General features: G+C 37.2%; 1 protein-coding gene across 1 annotated transcript; it reads left to right on the top strand.

The window, feature by feature from the left end:
- Positions 1–4,742: 4,742 nt before the first annotated feature.
- grhl2a (grainyhead-like transcription factor 2a) lies at positions 4,743–22,060 on the top strand. Its single transcript, XM_082150324.1, has 16 exons — positions 4,743–5,013; positions 6,285–6,471; positions 6,592–6,650; positions 6,987–7,332; positions 7,473–7,531; positions 8,525–8,681; positions 8,779–8,890; positions 12,427–12,521; positions 14,307–14,465; positions 15,858–15,942; positions 16,617–16,753; positions 16,957–16,994; positions 17,591–17,673; positions 17,791–17,876; positions 20,489–20,553; positions 20,663–22,060. The coding sequence occupies exons 1-16, from the start codon at positions 4,997–4,999 to the stop codon at positions 20,775–20,777; spliced, it is 1,800 nt and encodes a 599-aa protein (XP_082006450.1). The 5' UTR covers positions 4,743–4,996; the 3' UTR covers positions 20,778–22,060.

Genomic DNA, 22,060 nt, shown 5'->3' with positions numbered 1-22,060 from the left:
CTAAACATAAATGGATGAAAAGCAAATAAACACTTGATTTTGTATAGTTATGCATTCTAAAATATTCCTTCTTTTAAGTTACTCTCTTACTTTTTTATTTTATTTTTATTGTACCCGTAGGTACATTTGTTTTACAGTGCAATGACATTCTATGGCATCCAGTACAAAAACACAGAACACTCCTCAACACATAGGGACAAATAAGTAAATACTCATACTGAGTAAAGTGCTCTCAAAACATTACATATGGTCTTTGTAAAAGAACCTAAAGAAGAACCTAAAAACAACAACTTAAAAATAAAAAAAAACAGATAAAAATCATAAAACCCCTAGTACAACATTTCTGACAACCACCACTACAATTTGTTAATCATATTAATCGCATTTGGTACGAAGCTGCTCTTATATCTTTTCGTTCTACACCTTGGAACTTTATACCTCCTCGCAGACGGCAATAACTGAAACTCACTGTGCAGGGGGTGAGAGTCATCATCTAAGATTGAGAAGGCCATCCTTTGTAACTGTTTGGTATACAGGGATGCCACTCCTGGTTTAGACTCACCTATCAAACGGCCAGACCATTTTACTATCTGGTCTAACTGATCTTTTGCCTTTAAAGATATATTACCATAGTACAGTGGAAAAGGACAACACAGATTCAATAAAAGCATGATAAAACATTATTGTTCGGTCAAGATTAAACACAGATCATTTCCTTAGGCAATACAAACGCTGGTGCCCCTTTTTGCACAGAGCCTCACAATTCTCTTCAAAATTCAGTTTCTCATCAATAATAGTCCGAAGGTATTTGTATGATTGTACATACTCTATTGTTTGGCCTTTAATTGAGGTAGGTTCACTTGGATGAGTACTTTTCCTAAAATCAATGAGCATATCCTTGGTCTTTGATTTATTAAACTGTAAATAAGATTCCTCACACCAGTTGACAAAATCCTCAATAATTGGGCCATGTGAGGTCTCATTCTCCTTAAGTAAACTCAAAATAACTGAGTCATCCGCATACTTTATGATAATTCTGTTATCATACATGCTTTGACACATATTTGTATATAAAATAAATAAAAGTGGAGACAGCACACATCCTTGAGGAGACCCTGTAGAGGAACTCCTCTGTTCAGATAAGACACCATTAACTCTTACTCTCTGTGTTCTGTTAGTTAAGAAATCCAAAATCCAACCCATCAAATTATTGCTTAACGCAAACTGATCTAAGAGCCTCTTGATTAAAATGTGTGGTTGAATTGTATTAAAGGCTGAAGAAAAATCAACAAATAAAAGTCTAGCATGTGTCCTCTGACCATCCAAGTGTCTTAATAGCAAATTTAGCATTGTGACTGTAGCGTCCTGTACTCTTCTGTGAGGTCTATATGCAAACTGCATAGGGTCCAATTTATGTTCGGTCCACCTCAGGATCTCAAAGATTTTCATTAACGGAAGTCAAAGCAACCGGCCTAAAATCATTAATCATCTTAGGACCACTGCATTTAGGGACAGGGATGACCACCGCATCCTTCCAGAGGATCGGTACATGTTGTGTCTTCAGAGACTTATTATAAATCTCATGAAATACAGGGCTCAGTTCTTTTGCACATGACTTTAATAGTCTGCCACAGATGCTATCAGGACCTGGGCTTTTATTTGCCTTTACAAGTCTGAAAGCTTTTTCAACATCCTGAAGGTCGATGTTAAAATGCTGATCATCCATTCATTTAAAATTCAACTCCTGGATTTCTTTACTGAAATCCAAATTGTCAAAACGACAGTAAAAGTAGTTTAGTGCATTTGCCAGTTCAAAATCAGAATTAAAACCATTTAAAGTAACCTGATTACTGCAGTTTGAGTTATGAAGGCCTACTATGGTTTCATATTTGCCCATGCTGAGCCAGGATTTTTGGATGCCATCTTATTTTCTAATTTTTCCTTATAGCTTTGTTTAGCTTTAAGGATTTCAGTCTTCAAATCCTTAGTAGCCACATGTAAGTCCATAGTTGTTCCGTGTTTAAATGCAAATTTTTTCCTTTGTAAACAGGACTTTACTGATTTAGTAACCCAGGGCTTATTGTTAGAATAGATTTAGACCTTTTTACATGGAATTATCATGTCCCTGCGAAAAGCCATATATGAGCATGTAACATCCACCATTGAGTCCAAATCATCACCACAGGCCTGTTTAAAAATGTCCCAGTCTGTACAGCTGTAACAGTCTTGTAGACAGGACACAGCATCTTCTGACCACACTCTGATGTCCTTAGTCACTGTTTTCTCCATTTTTAAAACAGTCTTATATGTAGGCAGCAAATGGACACAATTGTGATCTGACGAGCCCAAGGGGGCCAGGGGGATAGATTTGTATGCACCTCTCACCGATCCATAACACAGATCTAAAGTCTTGCCCCGTCTGGTCGGACAGGAGACATACTGATGGAAGTGACTAGATATTGGTATTCTGTTTGTTTCTACAAAATTGTCCTCTCCAAAAATAGCATTGACTTAACACTTTTGTTTGACACGCATTTCAAATTCCATCACTTTTGAAAGTCTTTTATTCTTCCCAATGTTGTGAGAGCTGTTGAGACGTCCTGCCCAGCCCAGGGTCTTCAGTGCGGAGACATTACACATGTCTGAGACTCTCGCTGCTACTCTATATCACTGTCTTTGCAGAGCTGGAAGATTAGATAGGTGATGAATCAAATCTGAAATTTCCGCTTCTACCCACCACCATATATTAAGGTGAAAGGGAATTGTTCTTTATGCGGGGTATGAATACTTAAACAAGGCAAATCCAGAAGAACTGTGGCATCATCTCCAAGACGCTTGATGAAATCTTCCTGCAAAGCTACAGTACTGTGAAGAGTTTTAGGCAGTTGTGTAAAAATGCTTTTACTTCTTGCACAGCTTTGAAGGTGGGTTTCTTCAAGCGTCTTGGAGACGTTGCCGCAGTTCTTCTGGATTTAGTCTGTCTCAGTTTTTTCTGTTTCTTCATGTAATCCCAGATGGACGCGATGATGGTGAGATCAGATCTCCGTGTGGATCATACCGGCTGTTGTTACGTAGCCTACATACAAAAACCCAAAAGGAATGTTTGGAAATGTAAACTGATATTTCCCACTGAAACACTACAGCAAAAGATATAAATAACTGGCATTTTTTGGGTCAAAATACTAACATGCCTAAGATTTTTGCACAGTATACAGTGAAAAATATAAAAAACGTGCCTTTGGCATTTACTTTTTTCCACATGGAGTGAGAGATTGATAGAGAACAGTACCATATTAAATGGTTTTGTATGTTCAGGAGGCACGAGTGTGCTGTTGTAAACTATCTGGTTTCTGTAGATTGGGGCGGGCCTTGTTCCCATGCTCAGGCTAGAGATGACATCATGTGAATCATGTGAGTCAGCAGGGTTAGTCCTGAATTGCTCGCTGATATTTTCCCATCAAATTGAATTTAATATGTTGTATGCAAGTGACATAAAGCATGTACACCTTAAAAAGGTGGTACGTGAGAAAGATGTTCTTCATTTGAATTATCTAACAATTAACAGACACACAATATGAGGATACTGCATATAAAGTTTTCAGAAGACAACTCTCCAGAAGTCTCTATTGGACTGGTGCGACTGGTAAAATGTGTCGATTCAGTGTGTGTGTTTGTGATGTATAAACTACTGTCACATTTTGCTAACAAAGCAGAATCGTTACCTGTCAGACAGGAAGAAGCTGAAGCGTTTCTCCAGGTCAAAACAGGTTATTTTTCTTTTCAGGCATGCCACACCTCTTGTGAAATGTCCCATGAAGTGTGATAAGGATTTCTTTTTTAAAAATAAGCTTTTCAGCACAAAAAGAAAAGCAATTTAAAACAATGAAAAACAGACTGATAATAAATGTATTTGTTCATGCCTCTCTAAATGTGTTCATGTTGGTGAAAATGATGAAATATTGTTCTGCACTGAGGAGTCAGTTTCGGTTCCCATGACTGACAACAGTAGGTCATTAGTAGATTTCACCTCACTTCTAGTCTTGTTGAAGCCTGCTCATCTGATCTGTCACGTACTCAATAGCACTTAAATTATGGCGACTGAGTTTCTTTAAATAAAAGAAGAATTTATTCCCCCCCATCCCCATCCCCCCCATCCCATCCAAGCAAAGAAAAGGCACATTTGACGATTTTAAAACAGAGCCACACCTGTTAGTCTAACAGACACTTTTATTTGCAGCCCTAACAAACAAATATCAGTCTGCTGGTCAACAATAGCTGTATTTGGATAAGCTCAGACAGAGGCCTAAACGTGAACAAACATTCCCCTTTCCCAACAAGAACAGCTCAAAGGAAACAGAAGTCATATTTCATTAAACTCAGTTGGTTAAATATAGAAAACTCTACCATCTGTCAATATTATGTCAAGTACAGACCTAAAAATCTCGCTCCTTGCTGAGCTTCTCCAATCATTTTTAACTCTAAAAACAAAGCGTATTATAATAGGTTACTAGAGGTTTAGCCAACATTTATACATTTTCCATAAAAACGTCTATCGAGTGATTTGTCATTGCGCAATTAATGCAAAATTCCCACGAACAGAATGATTATCTATTTCAGATGCATGTTTTACAGTCTAACGTGCAGGTAGGGCACGCCTTCTTTCTACTTTCCAGCCAATCACCGTTTCCGAATCAAAGCAGCTGCGTGGTGATTAGCTGGCTCGTCTCCTCCTCCAGGTAACGAGAGCGCACCTTTGCTTGCTCACAATAACAGTCACCTTGAGACTTGCCAGAATTAACACAATTTACCGCTTGATCCTGAATGTTTGGCTGTTCACCTTTGTGCGGAACAGACGGAGGATGCTGTAATGAGATTCGGATACGAGAAGTTGTTTGACCTGTAGTCCGAGTTTTCTTTCAGCCGTTCCCTGCGACTCACCTGCCGCATCTTCACCGACCTGAAAGTCCAGTTTCACTGTGGAAGCCCTGCACTGCACATGGCTCAGGAGGAGAAGTAAGTCACCGATGTAAACAGTAATGCTATCTATAAGAAATTGCTAACTTAATTAAATTATATAGCAACAAGTTTTTAGACAAGGGAATTTCATGATGTGTTGTATTTTCATATGTGACGTCACGTTATCGTGGCAGGTTGTTTTGTTAAAATGCTAAGTAAATTTGTCAAAGCTTGCTTTGATCAAGTGGTTCTTTTATAACATTATCTAAAGGTAACCTAAAAGGAAGAGGCCCACGAATAGAACCCTGAGGAACTCCCACTATATTTTATGATGATGATGATGATTATTATTATTATATCTGATAATAGATCACTCTAAAATTTCTGTAAAGCTGCTTTGAAACAATATGTATTGTGAAATGTGCTATACAAATAAATGTGAACTGAATTATTATTATTAATGTGTTTAATTAATTATATAAATATTTGTTTTTATATACGTATTTAGATGATTACCAGTGTAAGGGGTCCCAAACTATATACACTGCAATAAGAAAGAACAAGTGTGACAGATTGATGGTTTTTCTTTTCCTTTTCCTCTTCTGTTTATGTTTGTTTGCTGTAGAACAACTATAACGGTGGGCCCGGGCAGGTGGCTTATATTAGCTCACATCCTTGTACAGCCCCTCCCATGCAACTCTTCCTCACTGTAGTATCAATATCCAGCAGGATATAGTCCATTGTCCCACAGAAAAAAAAGCAGTTGTGTGGAAAATGTAAAAGGATAGTTCTGGGAATTTCAGTTGTATGCTCCAACCCTTTGTAAAATTAATGAACCCTAAGGTATAGAGAGAGGTGGTATTATTGGGATCAATCCTGTTGTCTATGCTTCAGATTGTTTGATGTATATGTAAATGTATATCTTCAATCTTGTGTGTATATACAGACCCTTATACAAATCCCAGCAGGATTTGCACCTGCCCACACTGCCAACATAACCAAAACCTGGTTCAATGACCATGGTATTACTGTGTAATTACTATGTGATTTCATGTAATATTCAAATTTTTTGAAATCCTCTTTTCGTGGGTTTTATGAGCTGAAAGCCCAAATTATGTACAAATAAACAACTAAATACTTGAAATCATTTAAGTTGTGGGCCCTGAATCTATGGAAGTTTAACGTTTTGAATGGAATTATGGAAATAAATAAACTTTTCCATGATATTCTAATATTTTGGAAAGGGTCTGTATATATATATATATCATACTCGTACCTAGACCCTTTTATGTGCCCTCTTTTTAAAATAGCGTGCCTGTATTTTACAGTAAGCGTCTGGTGGTTGTGGTCCCTAATGAGATGACCATTCCATCACGCCGTGCCTTCACGAGTGAAGATGAGGCATGGAAATCTTACTTGGAGAATCCACTGACCGCTGCCACCAAGGCCATGATGAGCATTAATGGAGATGAGGATAGTGTGGCCGCCCTGGGAATCCTTTATGATTACTATAAGGTCAGAGGTCATCTGTAACACACTACAGTTAAGAAGGAAATGAACTAATGAAAATTAGGGGTGTAAATATTTGAAGACATTGTGTCAGGAAGTTATTATACTCATCTCTTTTCCCTTTAGGTTCCTAAAGAGAAGAGGCTCTTACCAGTACCCAGACTTCCAGAAGATCATGAAAAGAGGTCAGTCAATCACACAATTTGTTAAAGCTTGCTTTGATCAAGTGGTTCTTTTATCACATTACCTAAAAGGAAAAAGGAAGAGGCCCACGAATAGAACCCTGATGAACTCACATTTATTAAAATAAATGTGAATTGAATTATTATTAACATAACAATTTGAGTGAAAGATTAATCCTTGTTATCCAGCATGAGTTGGGCTTTGATAGTAGCAAGGAAATAATTTACTTGCATTTTGTTTTTAGAATCTTAAATATTTCTTCATTTTAGGCCTTTAATTCTTTATTTGACTGGAATAATTTGAACTAACCCCTTTGATTTCTGACCTCTTTCTTTCAGTCGGATCGGTCAAGATGGTTTTGAGTCCACAGAGAATCGTATTCATGTCCTGAAGTCACTTCCAGTCAACCTGTCCTTGAATACGGACATGCACAGTGCAGAAAGTAAACAAGACCTGTACGATAATATGCCGGTTGAGGAGGGTGTTGTGGCCACTGTGAAGGCTGAGGTTTATGCTCAGTCATTCTCCAACCATCACCAGCAGCAGGGGCTTCAGTATCAGCGCATGCACTACCATTCTTTACAGGACTCAGCGAGTGCCAGCCACGACGGATACGCGAAGGATGAACAGTGTAGTACACCAGATAGTAGCACCTATGAGGACTCCTACCCTGAAGAGACTATGGTGAGCTTTCTGCAAGTTTATGACTATCACTGGTAATGGTAGCTACAGGCCATTGCACATCTCAGCGATAATATGTAATGCAATTTAGAACAATTTGTTTCTTCGGTACGTTCACATGTCTGTCATATACTGTTTTTCAGAAGTACAGAGCGCCCACCACAGTAGGGGCTGAACATTTCAGCCAGGCACATCCAGGGGTGTAAGTACAGCAACCTTAATCTTTATTTACACTACCATTCAAAAATTGGGGGACTGTAAGATAAAAAAATAAAATGTTTTCTTATGTTCACCAAGGATGCATTTATTGAATTAAAGTACAGTAAAAACAGTAATATTGTGAAATATGAATGCAATTTAAAAATAACTGTTTCTATTTTAATATACTAAAATATAATGTATTCCTGTGATGCAAAGCTGAAACATTTCTTATTATTTTCAATGTTGAAAATAGTTGTGCTGCTTAATAGTATTGTGACACTTTTTTCAGGATTTTTTGATGATTAGAAAGTTCAAAAGAACATTTATTTGCAATAAAATGTTGCAACAACATAAAATTGTAACAATGTAAAAGTCAAAAAGATCAATTTAATGCAAATTTTATCACTTTTATTGCTGTCAAATCAATTAATCTTGATTAATAGCATCTAACATAAAAGTTTGTTTACATAATATATGTGTGTATATGTATTATGTTTATATATATATGAAGAGTTCAGATGCAAAAGCCTCTAAGTGCCATCTGAAATTTGCTTCTAGAATGATCATTTTTATCAAGCTCGTATATTTAAGTTCAATAATTTCACTTAAATGGCAATGCAAATGACCTATTAATTGTCATTTAAATGAAATTACTTATCTTAAATATACAAGCTTTATAAAAATGATCATTCTAGAAGAAATTTTCAGATGGCACTTAGAGGCTTTTGCATCTGAACTCTTCATATATATATATATATACTGTATATTGCCATAAATATATTGACTTTTATACTAATCAGACCCATACCTATAAACGATCATTTAAAAAAAGTTACTTTTCTTAATGGAGAATGTGAACCTTATAGCATATGAACTTGTGCCAAAATCTTTGTTGAATGCAGATTTGCTTACAATATAGACAAACATATTATTACCCCCCCCCTATTCACACAAAAATCTATTCACACAAAATGGTTCCCATCCTCTCCTATAGAGACATGTTCCAGTACAATATAGAAGCGAGTCGTTCGGCCCGTGAGAAGGCAGGCGAGGGACCCATGATCTACCTGAACAAAGGCCAGTTCTACGGCATCACTCTCAGTGAGACCGGGGCCAACAAGGGCCTTCGTCACCCCATCAGTAAAGTGCGGGTGAGTTCAGCTGTTACCAAGACAAGCACTCTTAACCCTGCAGCATATTTGAAATGAAGGACCAGAAACATTGTAATGCAACTCTTGTCTCTCTCAGAGTGTAGTGATGGTGGTGTTTGGACAGGAGAAGTGTCGAGATGAGCAGCTCAAACACTGGAACTACTGGCACAGCCGTCAGCACACGGCCAAACAGAGAGTCCTTGACATAGGTGAGATTCTGCTTTATGTAGATCTTTTACTTATTTTAAAGGTTCCTAATTTTGTTTTAGAGGACACTGTTTACATTAGGGGTGTTGAATCTTGCTCCTGGTGAGCCACTGTCCTGCAAAGTTCAGCTCTAACCCCAATTAAACACACCTGAACAAGCTAATGAGGGTTTCACTAGGCATACTAGAAACTTCCAGATAGGAGTGTTGAGAGTAAGTTGGAGCTAAACTCTGCTGGACAGCGGCCCTCAGGACTGAGTTTGGACACCCCTGGTTTACATGCATCCAAGATCAAAAAACAAAACAAATTTTCTCATAATATACATTGCAGCATCAGCTCTTTGCTCACAGTGTCTAAAACGGTTTGTTAAAGGATTCAGTCTCTCTAAACTCCTCCTTTCTGAGAGCCTACTCTGCTCTGATTGGTCAGATGGCCCAGTCTTGTGATTGGTTTTACCGTATCAATTCCAGCCCGAGTCCTCGTCCTTTGGAAGTGCATGCAAAGTGGATTTGCTTGCCTCATTTTGGCATGTCAACAGCACTAACCAAACTCTTCCAGTCTCAGCTACAACTATAGTGTTTGAGGCTCAAAGTAGATGCTGATCGCGGGCAGCCAATGAAGACCAGGCTGGCATTATGCAAATTAGCTACAGTACAATCCTATGTAGGTTCATGCAAGAAGTAAGACTGGAATTACTGATGATTCGTTTCGGGCAATTCAGTTCAATTCAGGCAGTTCAGTTTCTTTTGGGAGACAATAACTTCATTTGTCGTGGACTTCGATCATTGAAACTTTGCAGACCTTTTACATTCATAAACACATATATATAACACACTACATGAATGGAAAAAGCATAATAGGGGCACTTTGAACATGCACGTTTTTGGCTAATTTCACGGGCAAAAATGTCCATTGTCAATAGTGCAATGTGTGAAGCACAGCTCACACAGAAGTCGCTTTCAAATCAAGAATCACGATGAATCTGCGAGACCAACTTGAACCCAATGTGAAACCTTTTTCCCTCACGCACTGCAAAAAATGATTGTCTGCCTCAGTATTTTTGTCCAGTAAAAATATATAAAACATTCTTAAATAAAGATACAATTACTTGAGAAAAAAATGACTGAAGATAATAGTCTTGTTGTCTGAAAAATATATAAAAATGAAGTGACTTTATGCTTTAAACAAGAAAAAATATCTGCCAAGGGGGTAAGAAAAATAAAGTTATTTTCCCTTTAAATTGAGTTTATTTTTCTTACCCCATTAGCAGATATTATTCATGGTTTTAAACATAAAGTCACTAAATTTTGAACAATTCGGAAAACGAGACTTAATTTGTGTTCAACATGTAGAAAGAAACTCATACAGGTTTTGAACAACATGAGGGTGAGTAAATTATGACAGAATTACATTTTTTGGGTGAACTGTCCTTTAAGTAATTTTGCTTCTCAACTTGATTTAAGGATGTTCAGATATTTGTACTGAAACAAGACAGAAGTACTGAGGATGAAAATATTATTTTGCAGTGTGCAAAATTCCCAATAGTGTGGATTCCTATTAAAATGACTGGATTTCACATGCAGTAATTGGTAGAACAATGGTAAATGTGACCGTACCTTAAGAATGACACCTACCCAGTGTTTCGGGGTGTGTCTTTGTATGTGTAACTCTACGTGTGCATCATTATAGGCCTTTCTTTTTTCTCTTTTATTCTCCGTGTCTGTATCACTGGGATACCAGATAACTGGAGTCCCCTCCTTTTGTTCATCTTTTTTTCTTCCCAGTTCTTCATTCACTTTATTTAAGGTGTATCCTAAAAAAGGGTCTGCAACTTTAGCACAATGCTTAGGGCAAAGTATTCCATCATAACTCCCAGTTGGGAAGCATAAGGACAATGAGGGGGGTCAGGTTAAAGGAAGTTTTTTCTTTTTTTCTTTTTTTGACACCTGGGGGTCACTGTGATGGTCTTCTCCGTGGCAGCTGGCAACCTGACGTGGTTTGGGCATGATTTTGGAAGAAAGAAACCTGATCTGCTGATCCTGATGTTGTCCTGATTTGAATAACAGTATCCAGGGATTTTTCATAGTGCCTGAGGCTGAAGATCAGGATTTGAATAGGAGCGTTAACCGTTTCGGAGGGGGGAGTCGAATCCTCAGACAAACGGGAGCTTGGGAAAGGGTCCTGCTCTTTTGTAAACTGAAGGCTTGAGTAACATCTGCCATACATTTAAGCAGAGTTATATTTACACAGCAGGCAGGTACCATATCATAGCCGTGAAGCGTGTAATATAACGCCTGCATCTGAGGTCAAAATTCATCTCGCTGTGTTTTTTTTCTTTTCTTTCTTTTGAATCTTTAAATGACTCTGAATTTAACCTGAAGTGCTCAAATTTGTTTGCAGCTTTGCATATTCATATTTTACTCAGGGCAAAACATGAAAATGCTTTCCCACATTTATCTGGTCTTCTTCATGTTGTTTGAAAATACAGTAGGGAGCAAAAGATTTGGTATTGTCCACCTTTTGTTTTAATACGAACAGCACTCAAGCTGGTAAAACCTGATGATCGTGTTCTCCAGCATGATTTGAGCTTGTGCTTCAATGAACTGGACTTTTGCACAAGTCAACAAGAAGTTAAAATGGTACAAGAACAAGAAGTTCAAACCTTGGTTAGAGACTTAATGTTGTTGAATAAACTTGTTAATAATATGAATTATTTCTTATTCATTTACATCATGTAATTTCTTGTTTTAAAAAAATAAAATAATAATTAATTTAATTTACTTTTAATTATCTAAATATAATTAGATAAATCTATTTTATACTCTACTTATTTTAGTCATTTTAATGTATTTGTACAAATAAGATCTTGAATCCCAGATTTACCATGTAGCCTCAGACATTTCAAAATAAAAGTTTTTATATTATTTATCTAAATTTAATTAGATGCATTTATTAGGTTCAGTTTGTTTTGTTCATTGAAATAAGATCTTGAATCTCACCTTTCTTTGAAAAAAATATATTTAATATATAAATTTAATTCGATTGTTTTTATTTTAAAGTATTCTGTTAAATTTATTTGATCTAAATAAGAATTATTTTTCTTATACATTTGAAGTCAAGTCACCTTTATTTATAAAGCGCTTTATACCATACAGATTGTTTCAAAGCAGCTTTACAGTGATAACAGGAAGATAATGCAACAAAGTTTGTTTCGGCTGAACAGCAGATCTAGAAAAAAAATGGTGTCATTGTCCAGCTTAAGTAAGTTCAGTGTTGGTTGTAAAAAACATTAGTTATTAATTTAGTTCATTTATCGTGATGTCATCGTCCAGCTCAGTTCAGTTCTCATATAATGGTGTCTGTCAGTGCAGGCAGATCAATAATATTGTTGAATATTAAGTGTCCCCCATATATAGTGTTGAACCCCACTGTACACTGTCAAGGTCTTAAATAAATTATATTGAAGAAAGATTACAAATCCAAATGATAAAAAATATAACTAATATGATCTTTTCACTACTCATCTTTCACCCCTCAGCTGACTATAAAGAGAGCTTTAACACCATTGGCAACATTGAGGAAATCGCATACAATGCTGTGTCCTTCACCTGGGATGTCAATGAAGAGGCAAAGGTGAGTCTTCAGTTTTGATTCTCAGTTTTTTCCTGGATGTTAAGTTTGCTGTGTGTGGGTCAAGCTGAAGGTGTTTGCTAACAGCCGCTCAGTCTTGTCCTCCTCTTCCCTGCAGCATCCTATTCACTGTCAGGAGGCTTTTTCCTTCTTAGTTCCAGTGCTTAACAAGCTTACTTTAAGTGCACTCTTAAAGGTGGAGATCCACCCAGTGCTCATGGTCAATATTTGCCTTTTAAAATTGTGCTTTTGAAGTAGCCTTATTATGTAATTGTAATAGCCAGTGGAAGACTAAATAGAAGAAGCCCTAATCTTTGGGGAAATGGTTTCAGATAATGTGTGAAGATGGCATTTTCAAAAGTTTGCAAAAATATAAACATTTACATGCTTTAAATTATAAGATCCAACTGATGGTGATTTGATAGTGTAGAAGGGTGTTAAGATTTCAGTGATATTTGCTCACATGCTCCCACACGCACATTCACACAGAAAGACTGTGGGCTCTGGAGAGATTTATCCGTGTAAGCGTTTGCTAACGGATTCTTGTCAGAATTGATCACGTGGCCCTGAGAAAGCAAGTGGTTCTCATAACATTGAACAACAAGCTCCTCTATTAAAACAACAGCTACAGGCACAGACATGAAAGAACGGGAGACCGTCAGTGGGAAACTATTTTCACCTCGGGCTGAAAGATTCGCTAGCTTTCATCTTTCAACAGTCGTTTTTCCAGTGTCTCTTGATGTATTGGCATAAAACAGGTTACAGTTGGGAATATTTCAAATCAATTTTGTTTTGCTTACTATTTGAATAAACCACTGACGGGCACACAGTGAATGAGTGGTTATGCGGTTAAGTCGCAATTTAGAGATTTTATTTGAAGATTTAAGATTCAGCGGAGAAGATTGATTATTAATAAAGGTCACAACTGATAGAAGGTTTTCTCTACAAAGAAGCTCGATTTTTTTAGATTAAAGATAGACTAGTGCTAAAAAGATTTACATTTTTCTATAGTCTGGGAAGCAATCCCGAAATAGCTTTTTATTCAGGACGAGTCTATTAATCAGACAGTCTGTAAAGTGTGAAGCTGAGGTGTGTCATTTCACCACCTCTGACATGTTTCCCAGAACCTATGTCTACCATTGGCCAAACCGATTGTGCCGCCCCCTAAAATTATGCCATTGGTTGAACCAATGGCGCTAGTCCTGGACCGTTGCAGCTCGTCTTTACAGCTTTTATAAGTACGAAAGACGCTGTAAGTTAAAAAGTAATTGCATTCCATTGCACTGTTTTGAAATGTTTTTTTTTTTTTTTTATATGTGCAAGGTGGGCATATTGACTTGCACTTCAAAATACATTTTAAAAACATGCAGTGGAACACAAAATTGGGGAAAAATTCAATGTCTCAAGACACGTTTCTGCTGCATTTTTAAACACAAGATGGGAACATAACACTCACAGATGTCCATCTAGCATACTTACATAGAAAAATATTGGAAAAGAAGCACAATGGATCGTCCCCTCACTATGTTGTTTTCTAGTTTTGAAACGCAAAAACAGGTTCCATATGAACGGCCCCTTATTCCACTGTTTTCTAGTTTTTACACGGAAGAATGCAAACATTCCCCTTACAGTTGAGCAGCTTGGTGTGGAAAAACTTCCCCCTGGCTCTCCTCTCATAAGATAATACGACATGATTGCCTGACCATACTTGACATTTTCCAAGCTCAGAGATGCATGTTTTGTCAAGCTGATTTTTGCATGTATCTCATCTTCTTCTTTTTTTTTCAGGTTTTCATTACGGTGAACTGCCTGAGCACGGATTTCTCCTCACAGAAGGGAGTCAAAGGTCTTCCGCTTATGATCCAGATTGACACCTACAGTTATAATAACAGGAGCAACAGACCCATCCACAGAGCCTGCTCGCAGATAAAGGTCTTCTGTGACAAGGTTGGTGATGCGTCAGTGTGACTGTTGTCGGTCATATACCTGCATTTGAGTCACAGACCGCAGTCATTTTATTTGCACAAGTTATACAAAAGTACCTACAGTTACAGTGGTTATTTCCTGTGTTTGCCATTGCCATTTCCCGTAGTGGCTGTAATTACTTGACTAACATGTAGAGTGTAGTGGAGTATTATTAAGTAGATTTCATTTCATCTCTTTCTACTGTCTTTTCCTAAAGTGGTGGGAGTCGCTACTCCAAAAGTGTTGGGCTTTTGAGTGTATAATGAGGAATTATGACTTTGTGATTCCAAACGCTTTATAACAATATTGTAAACATTATTTACACTGTTAACATGTACTAGGTTTCATGAATTAATATACTTTTCATGGATTTGTTCATCTTGGTTAATTTTATTTTATTTATAAATATGCTTTTGTACATTTTTAATATCATGGTAGTTTTTTGGTGATATTACATCACTTAATTTTAATATTAAAATAATTAGTATGAGTAGAATTTTACATAACCCAAGATTTAAAAATGCTTTAAATTCACGTTAACTATTATGTAATGCTATTGTATACAGTCTTGATATATTCCCAATCCCAACCAATCCTAAACTAACTTCTAATGTTGTCTTCACTTGTGAAATTTCCGGGTATTATTCTTATAACTATATTTGTGTATAAAAAACAAATATATATACAAATTTAAACTAAGACCCTTATGTTATGCAGAGTTGTGTTATAAAATGTTACTCTGCATAACGTAAGGGCCCTTGTTTATTTTATTTTTCCTTTCTACCAGTAAAAGATGATTCTGAAAGGAAACGTGCAGAGAGTTTACTGTTATGCTGTAACAAACGCTACGTTCACACGCATCTGACTGACAGATAAACCACACGCTCATGTTGTTAATGTTGTGGTTATTTCCGCAAACAGTTTGCTTCGCACATTCAGTTTAAAAGCAACACAAGTTAAAGAGGGCAAACTTTATCATATGTTCACTGATCTGTGAACATTCATTTTAGACACTTCATCTATTGCTTGGTCCATGCAATAAAGGCATGTCCTTGAATGAGTGGGGTTTCTAGCATATTTACTTCAACTGCACAGGTCATGGTCAATGGTATGACCCATTTCAGGGGTGGCCAAAATTACAATTTAAAATCAGAATATGAGCATAGTTCACTTACATAATGAAAATGTGGATATACTGATTCAACACACTATTATTAAGCTCCATTGAGTGGCAAAGTGTGTTTAACCCTTTAACGCAATGATGGGCGCTGCCCTGGTAGTTTGAAAAGTACCAGGTAAAAAGCCAGCTCGCCCCTGTTGCTCTGATGGCCCTCAACAACAGTATGATCACACAAACTCTTCTCTTCTGTACAGGGAGCTGAGCGAAAAATTCGGGATGAGGAGAAAAAGCAGCTCCGGAAGAAGGTCAAAGGTCAGACTGCCGGCCAGGGCCATGATGGTGAGAGTTCCGTCAATCAACCAAACATTCATTTATACAATGTGGTGCCATTATCCTTAGATGCTGTATCCATGAATCATACATTTTGCTCGGATAATGGATAAAATGCACTTCAGTCATATCAACTCTCGGGATATTTCATAAAGCATTTTATTAATGTAAATGGAATGTACGTAGGTTTGGTCTTGGCAGACTAGATCTGCTACGATGACGCTATGGTTGCTGAGCTGCTCTAGAACATAAAATGACCGGAAAAATGCTACTGTTGTTAGAGAGAGGGAGACCCGCGTAACAGATTTAGGCAGGTGGTGCTGGGAGGTGGAGGGCTAGAATAATAATTTGCATATAGCGCACAGAGTTAGTGTATTAACGTTTGGAATGCGTCATGGTTATAAAGTTCCTTAGTCATGGATATGTGAAACCGATTGGCTATGGAAGTTACATTGAAACAACCATTCAATAGGCAAGAACTGTTCCTTCATATTCAACTAATCCATGGCTGAATTATTCATATAGTCGTCACATATTAGGTGAAAACCTGTAGTGCAAACTTTGTCATATTCTTATTCATCACAAAATGTCTATGACCTTTTATGTCCATGGTGTCTCATGAATATATATGTTTCAACTTGCTGATTTTGACATGAGTCACTGGTTTTCTTTCACCCTGTTAGGTAAGAGAGGAAGTTTCGCCACTTTATCTCAAAAGAGGCCAGATATTACACTTTTCAAAACTTTGACGGACCTGGAGTCCCAGCCTGTCCTCTTCATCCCCGATGTCCATTTGAACAACCTGCAGAGAGCCGGTCAGGTGAGGAGGAATGATCAATGCAGTTCTTAAAGTAACACTTAAGTTGTTTCAGTACTGAATTGATGTGGAATACTCAGAAGTAATTATTAAGGTGATCAAAGTGAGACTTATAGGATATTTTGAAAGCACTGTCATTATTATGTAGAGTGTTAAGGGATTATGTGCAGTTTTAAGTCTCTATAATGTTTTCTCTTTGTTTATAGGTGTTCAGTTTTGGTGTTGAAGAAATGGAGAGTGATGGGTCAGTGTGATTACTGTGAATGTCCTCGTTTAATCTAATTGTATTGGTATTTAGGTATGCAAGATATGGCTTTACCATATTGGTTATCTGTAGATTTTTTTTAAAAATGTATACGGTTGTGGAGGATATTTATTTTCCCATTTTTAACTGTGCATGATTAATTTTCCTGTTTTTAGATTTACCTTTACTGTCATCTAACTCTCACTTAAAGTTATTTTTAAAAACACTAATAGCAATGTAAAATTGTATCTTTAGCAACTCTCTGAATGAGTGTCTGTTTTTCATTCTGTACATTATAATGCTGTGATGCCTAAGTTTGCTTAATCACTGATTTTAGTTGAACTGTTTTTTTTGGGGGGGGTTTTAGGCAAAATATTTGAGAATTATTAGCCAGTTTTAAATTTTTGACGTTAACATGAAAATATTTATCACCTTTTAATCTAATTTTATGATGCATCACTTTGAGCTCAGCAAACATCAGACCGGTAGAATCAATCAAGTGTGTTTCAAATGTATTTTTTGCAGTAATAATTGTGACATTGAAAGGATTCATCACAGAAGTATAAGAATTATAGATTCATCTGTTTCTCATGCAGGCTGGCCATGAAAAGATCGTTCGCTCATCGATCACAGGAAGATGTTTCCCCGCCTGCCAAATACAGCAGAGAGGACAAGAGAGGTATGAATTACTGCATGTGAGATTTACATGTCAAGGCAACAGAATATGTCCCATTCTTCTATATTAATGCTTTTTGATATTAATTTATATACATACCTGCACATTATGTTTCTGCAGTCCTGCTGTACGTAAGGAGAGAATCTGATGAGGTTTTTGATGCACTGATGCTGAGGTCTCCAACACTGAAAAGTTTACTTGAGGCAGTAAGTACAGTGTCACGCAGTACATGGGCTTTACACTTTGTTTTTTAAAGGGATATTCACCAATTTTTTTTAATTCTGTCATCATTTACTCAGCCTCATGTTGTTCCAAACCTGCAGGACTTTTGTTCATCTTCGGAACACAAATGAACACACTGTGTAACACACGAAAATGAAGCTCATTGGTTCTTGCAAAAGCTCAAACGTGCTGCGTAACACGAGAATGAACCTCATTGGTTCTTACAGAAGTTCAAACGTGCTGTGTAACACGAGAATGAACCTCATTGGTTCTTACAGAAGTTCAAACGTGCTGTGTAACACGAGAATGAACCTCATTGGTTCTTGCAGAAGCTCAAACGTGCTGTGTAACACGAGAATGAACCTCATTGGTTCTTACAGAAGTTCAAACGTGCTGTGTAACACGAGAATGAACCTCATTGGTTCTTACAGAAGCTCAAACGTGCTGCGTAACACGAGAATGAACCTCATTGTTCTTGCAGAAGCTCAAACGTGCTGTGTAACACGAGAATGAACCTCATTGGTTCTTACAGAAGCTCAAACGTGCTGCGTAACACGAGAATGAACCTCATTGTTCTTGCAGAAGCTCAAACGTGCTGTGTAACACGAGAATGAACCTCATTGGTTCTTACAGAAGCTCAAACGTGCTGTGTAACACGAGAATGAACCTCATTGGTTCTTGCAGAAGCTCAAACGTGCTGTGTAACACGAGAATGAACCTCATTGGTTCTTACAGAAGCTCAAACGTGCTGTGTAACACGAGAATGAACCTCATTGTTCTTACAGAAGCTCAAACGTGCTGTGTAACACGAGAATGAACCTCATTGGTTCTTACAGAAGTTCAAACGTGCTGTGTAACACGAGAATGAACCTCATTGGTTCTTACAGAAGTTCAAACGTGCTGTGTAACACGAGAATGAACCTCATTGGTTCTTGCAGAAGCTCAAACGTGCTGCGTAACACTAGAATGAACCTCATTGGTTCTTACAGAAGTTCACACGTGCTGTGTAACACGAGAATGAACCTCATTGGTTCTTACAGAAGTTCAAACGTGCTGTGTAACACGAGAATGAACCTCATTGGTTCTTGCAGAAGCTCAAACGTGCTGCGTAACACTAGAATGAACCTCATTGGTTCTTACAGAAGTTCAAACGTGCTGTGTAACACGAGAATGAACCTCATTGGTTCTTACAGAAGTTCAAACGTGCTGTGTAACACGAGAATGAACCTCATTGGTTCTTGCAGAAGCTCAAACGTGCTGCGTAACACTAGAATGAACCTCATTGGTTCTTACAGAAGTTCAAACGTGCTGTGTAACACGAGAATGAACCTCATTGGTTCTTACAGAAGCTCAAACGTGCTGTGTAACACGAGAATGAACCTCATTGGTTCTTGCAGAAGCTCAAACGTGCTGTGTAACACGAGAATGAACCTCATTGGTTCTTGCAGAAGCTCAAACGTGCTGCGTAACACTAGAATGAACCTCATTGGTTCTTACAGAAGTTCAAACGTGCTGTGTAACACGAGAATGAACCTCATTGGTTCTTACAGAAGTTCAAACGTGCTGTGTAACACGAGAATGAACCTCATTGGTTCTTGCAGAAGCTCAAACGTGCTGCGTAACACTAGAATGAACCTCATTGGTTCTTACAGAAGCTCAAACGTGCTGTGTAACACGAGAATGAACCTCATTGGTTCTTACAGAAGTTCAAACGTGCTGTGTAACACGAGAATGAACCTCATTGGTTCTTACAGAAGTTCAAACGTGCTGTGTAACACGAGAATGAACCTCATTGGTTCTTGCAGAAGCTCAAACGTGCTGCGTAACACTAGAATGAACCTCATTGGTTCTTACAGAAGTTCAAACGTGCTGTGTAACACGAGAATGAACCTCATTGGTTCTTACAGAAGTTCAAACGTGCTGTGTAACACGAGAATGAACCTCATTGGTTCTTGCAGAAGCTCAAACGTGCTGCGTAACACTAGAATGAACCTCATTGGTTCTTACAGAAGTTCAAACGTGCTGTGTAACACGAGAATGAACCTCATTGGTTCTTGCAGAAGCTCAAACGTGCTGCGTAACACTAGAATGAACCTCATTGGTTCTTACAGAAGCTCTTACAGAAGCTTTACCACAACTGATGTGTGTGTTGATAAATGATTATATGTGAATAAAAGCCTAAATTGAATGTTTATCACATAAAGTGACCTTGTCTCTTCAGAAAATTTTGGACTAAACTGCTCAATTCATATGGGATTATTTTTACGATCTCTTTATTAACTTTTTGAAGCTTCAAAGTGTTAGTTGCGTAGACTGTCAGTGGAGGAAGAGAAAGCTCTCAGATTTCATCAAAAAGATCTTCATTTGTGCTCCGAAGATGAACGAAACTCTTATGGGTCTGGAACGACATGAAGGTGATTAATGACAGAATTTCATTTTTGGCCCTTTAAGAGGAAGAAGTAATTGGGTGTTACACTGCATTTGGTAACGGGTCAGGTTACTTTTCCACTGAATACAACAGAGTTGGAAATAAGCTGCCATTCACAGAGGTTTTTTTGTTTAAGCTGCTGATTTTATGGTCTTTTTCCCCCCCAAGATATCAGGCAAATATTCTCTTCCTGTGGAGAAGATGACTAAAATCTATAAGAAAAGCAAGAAAGGGTGAGTAAACATTTACCTGTACAAAATCCATTATCAGTGCTAAAATGCAAAAATACATGTTTTTGTATGTTTTGAATTGTTTTAATGTTCACTCTCATTCAACCACTAGTATCCTGGTCAACATGGACGACAACATCATTCAGCACTACTGCAACGAGGACACGTTTATCCTGGCCATTGACAATCAGGCCGACTGTTTCCGGGTCACTCTCACTGAAATTTAAGTGTTAGTGCCGCAATAACATGGTTCTACTGGGAGAACTTGATTGGGACCCTGAAGCAGCAGCACACAATTCATTCTGTGCATCAGCACTCCTATTTGGTTCTTATGACATCTGTATTAGAAGATGAAAACGCCTTCGGAAGTCATTGACTTGGGAATGCACTTCAGTGGACCTGCTTGGTACATATTAAATTGTTTAAATAAACATTATGATGAACAGTATGAACAGCACATAAAAATGCTCTTCCAAAGCACTATAATATGCCAGTCAAGTTTAATGCCTTTTTTTCTCTTTGTGCTGTCGCCCCCTTGTGGCCAGGCCAACAATGTGCAGCCGTAAAAAAAGTACCAGACTTTAGCATGCGTTGACTTCCTTTATCAATACTTCGATGAGAAAGAGATAAAAAAAAGATCATAAAAGAGATCTTTATCCTTCAAGGAAGACATATGTGTTGTACATTATATCCACAACAATGCCATGAATACACTACCTTATGTGTTGCAGTTGCATTGAATGCATATACACTGCTGGTCAAAAGTTTTTGATCTGTAAGATTTTTTTATGTTTTTAAAAGAAGTCTCTTCTGCTCACCAAGTTCAAAAGAACAGCATTTATTTAAAATAGAATATTTTCTAACATTTTAAATGTCTTAACTGTAACTTTTGATCAGTTTAACTCATCCTTGATGAATAAAAGTCCTGATTTATTTTATTTCTTTCCCCCAAAAATAAAATTAAAATTCTTACTGACCCCAAACTTTTGAACGGTAGTGTTTAATGTTACAAAAGCTTTCCATTTCAGATAAATGCTGTTATTTTGAACGTTCTATTCATCATAACATCATGAAATAAAAATTTTAAAAACTGTTTTCAACATTGATAATAATCATAATTTTTTCTTGAGCATCAAATCATCATATTAGAATGATTTCTGAAGGATCATGTGACACTGAAGACTGGAGTAATGATGCTGAAATTCAGCTTTGATCACAGGAATAAATTACACAACTATATATTCACATAGAAAACAGCTGTTTTAAATTGTAATAATATTTCACAATATGACTGTTTTTGTTTGTATAATCAAATAAATGCAGCCTTGGTGAGCAGAAGATACTTCTTTTAAAAACATAAAAAATCTTACCGATCTAAAACTTTTGACCGGTAGTGTAGTTTACCCATATTCCTCGTGTTATATGTTGTTGTTGTTTTTAAAACATACCTTGTACATATTTTTTATGGTTGTATTTTATCTGTTGAATAAACAAGTCCAGAGTATCTTCA

This window comes from Leuciscus leuciscus (genome assembly GCF_965113295.1).
Source record: "Leuciscus leuciscus genome assembly, chromosome: 20".
Taxonomy (NCBI): domain Eukaryota; kingdom Metazoa; phylum Chordata; class Actinopteri; order Cypriniformes; family Leuciscidae; genus Leuciscus; species Leuciscus leuciscus.
Note: the sequence above shows the minus strand (reverse complement) of the source record. Positions and strands in the feature narration are given on the sequence as shown.

What these genes read in the sequence shown, in the direction of transcription:
- grhl2a (XM_082150324.1), top strand. An exon ending in TCCTTTATGATTACTATAAG is followed by an intron (nt 6,472 to 6,591) that starts GTCAGAGGTCAT and finishes TTTTCCCTTTAG; the next exon opens with GTTCCTAAAGAGAAGAGGCT. An exon ending in ACCTGCAGAGAGCCGGTCAG is followed by an intron (nt 16,754 to 16,956) that starts GTGAGGAGGAAT and finishes CTTTGTTTATAG; the next exon opens with GTGTTCAGTTTTGGTGTTGA.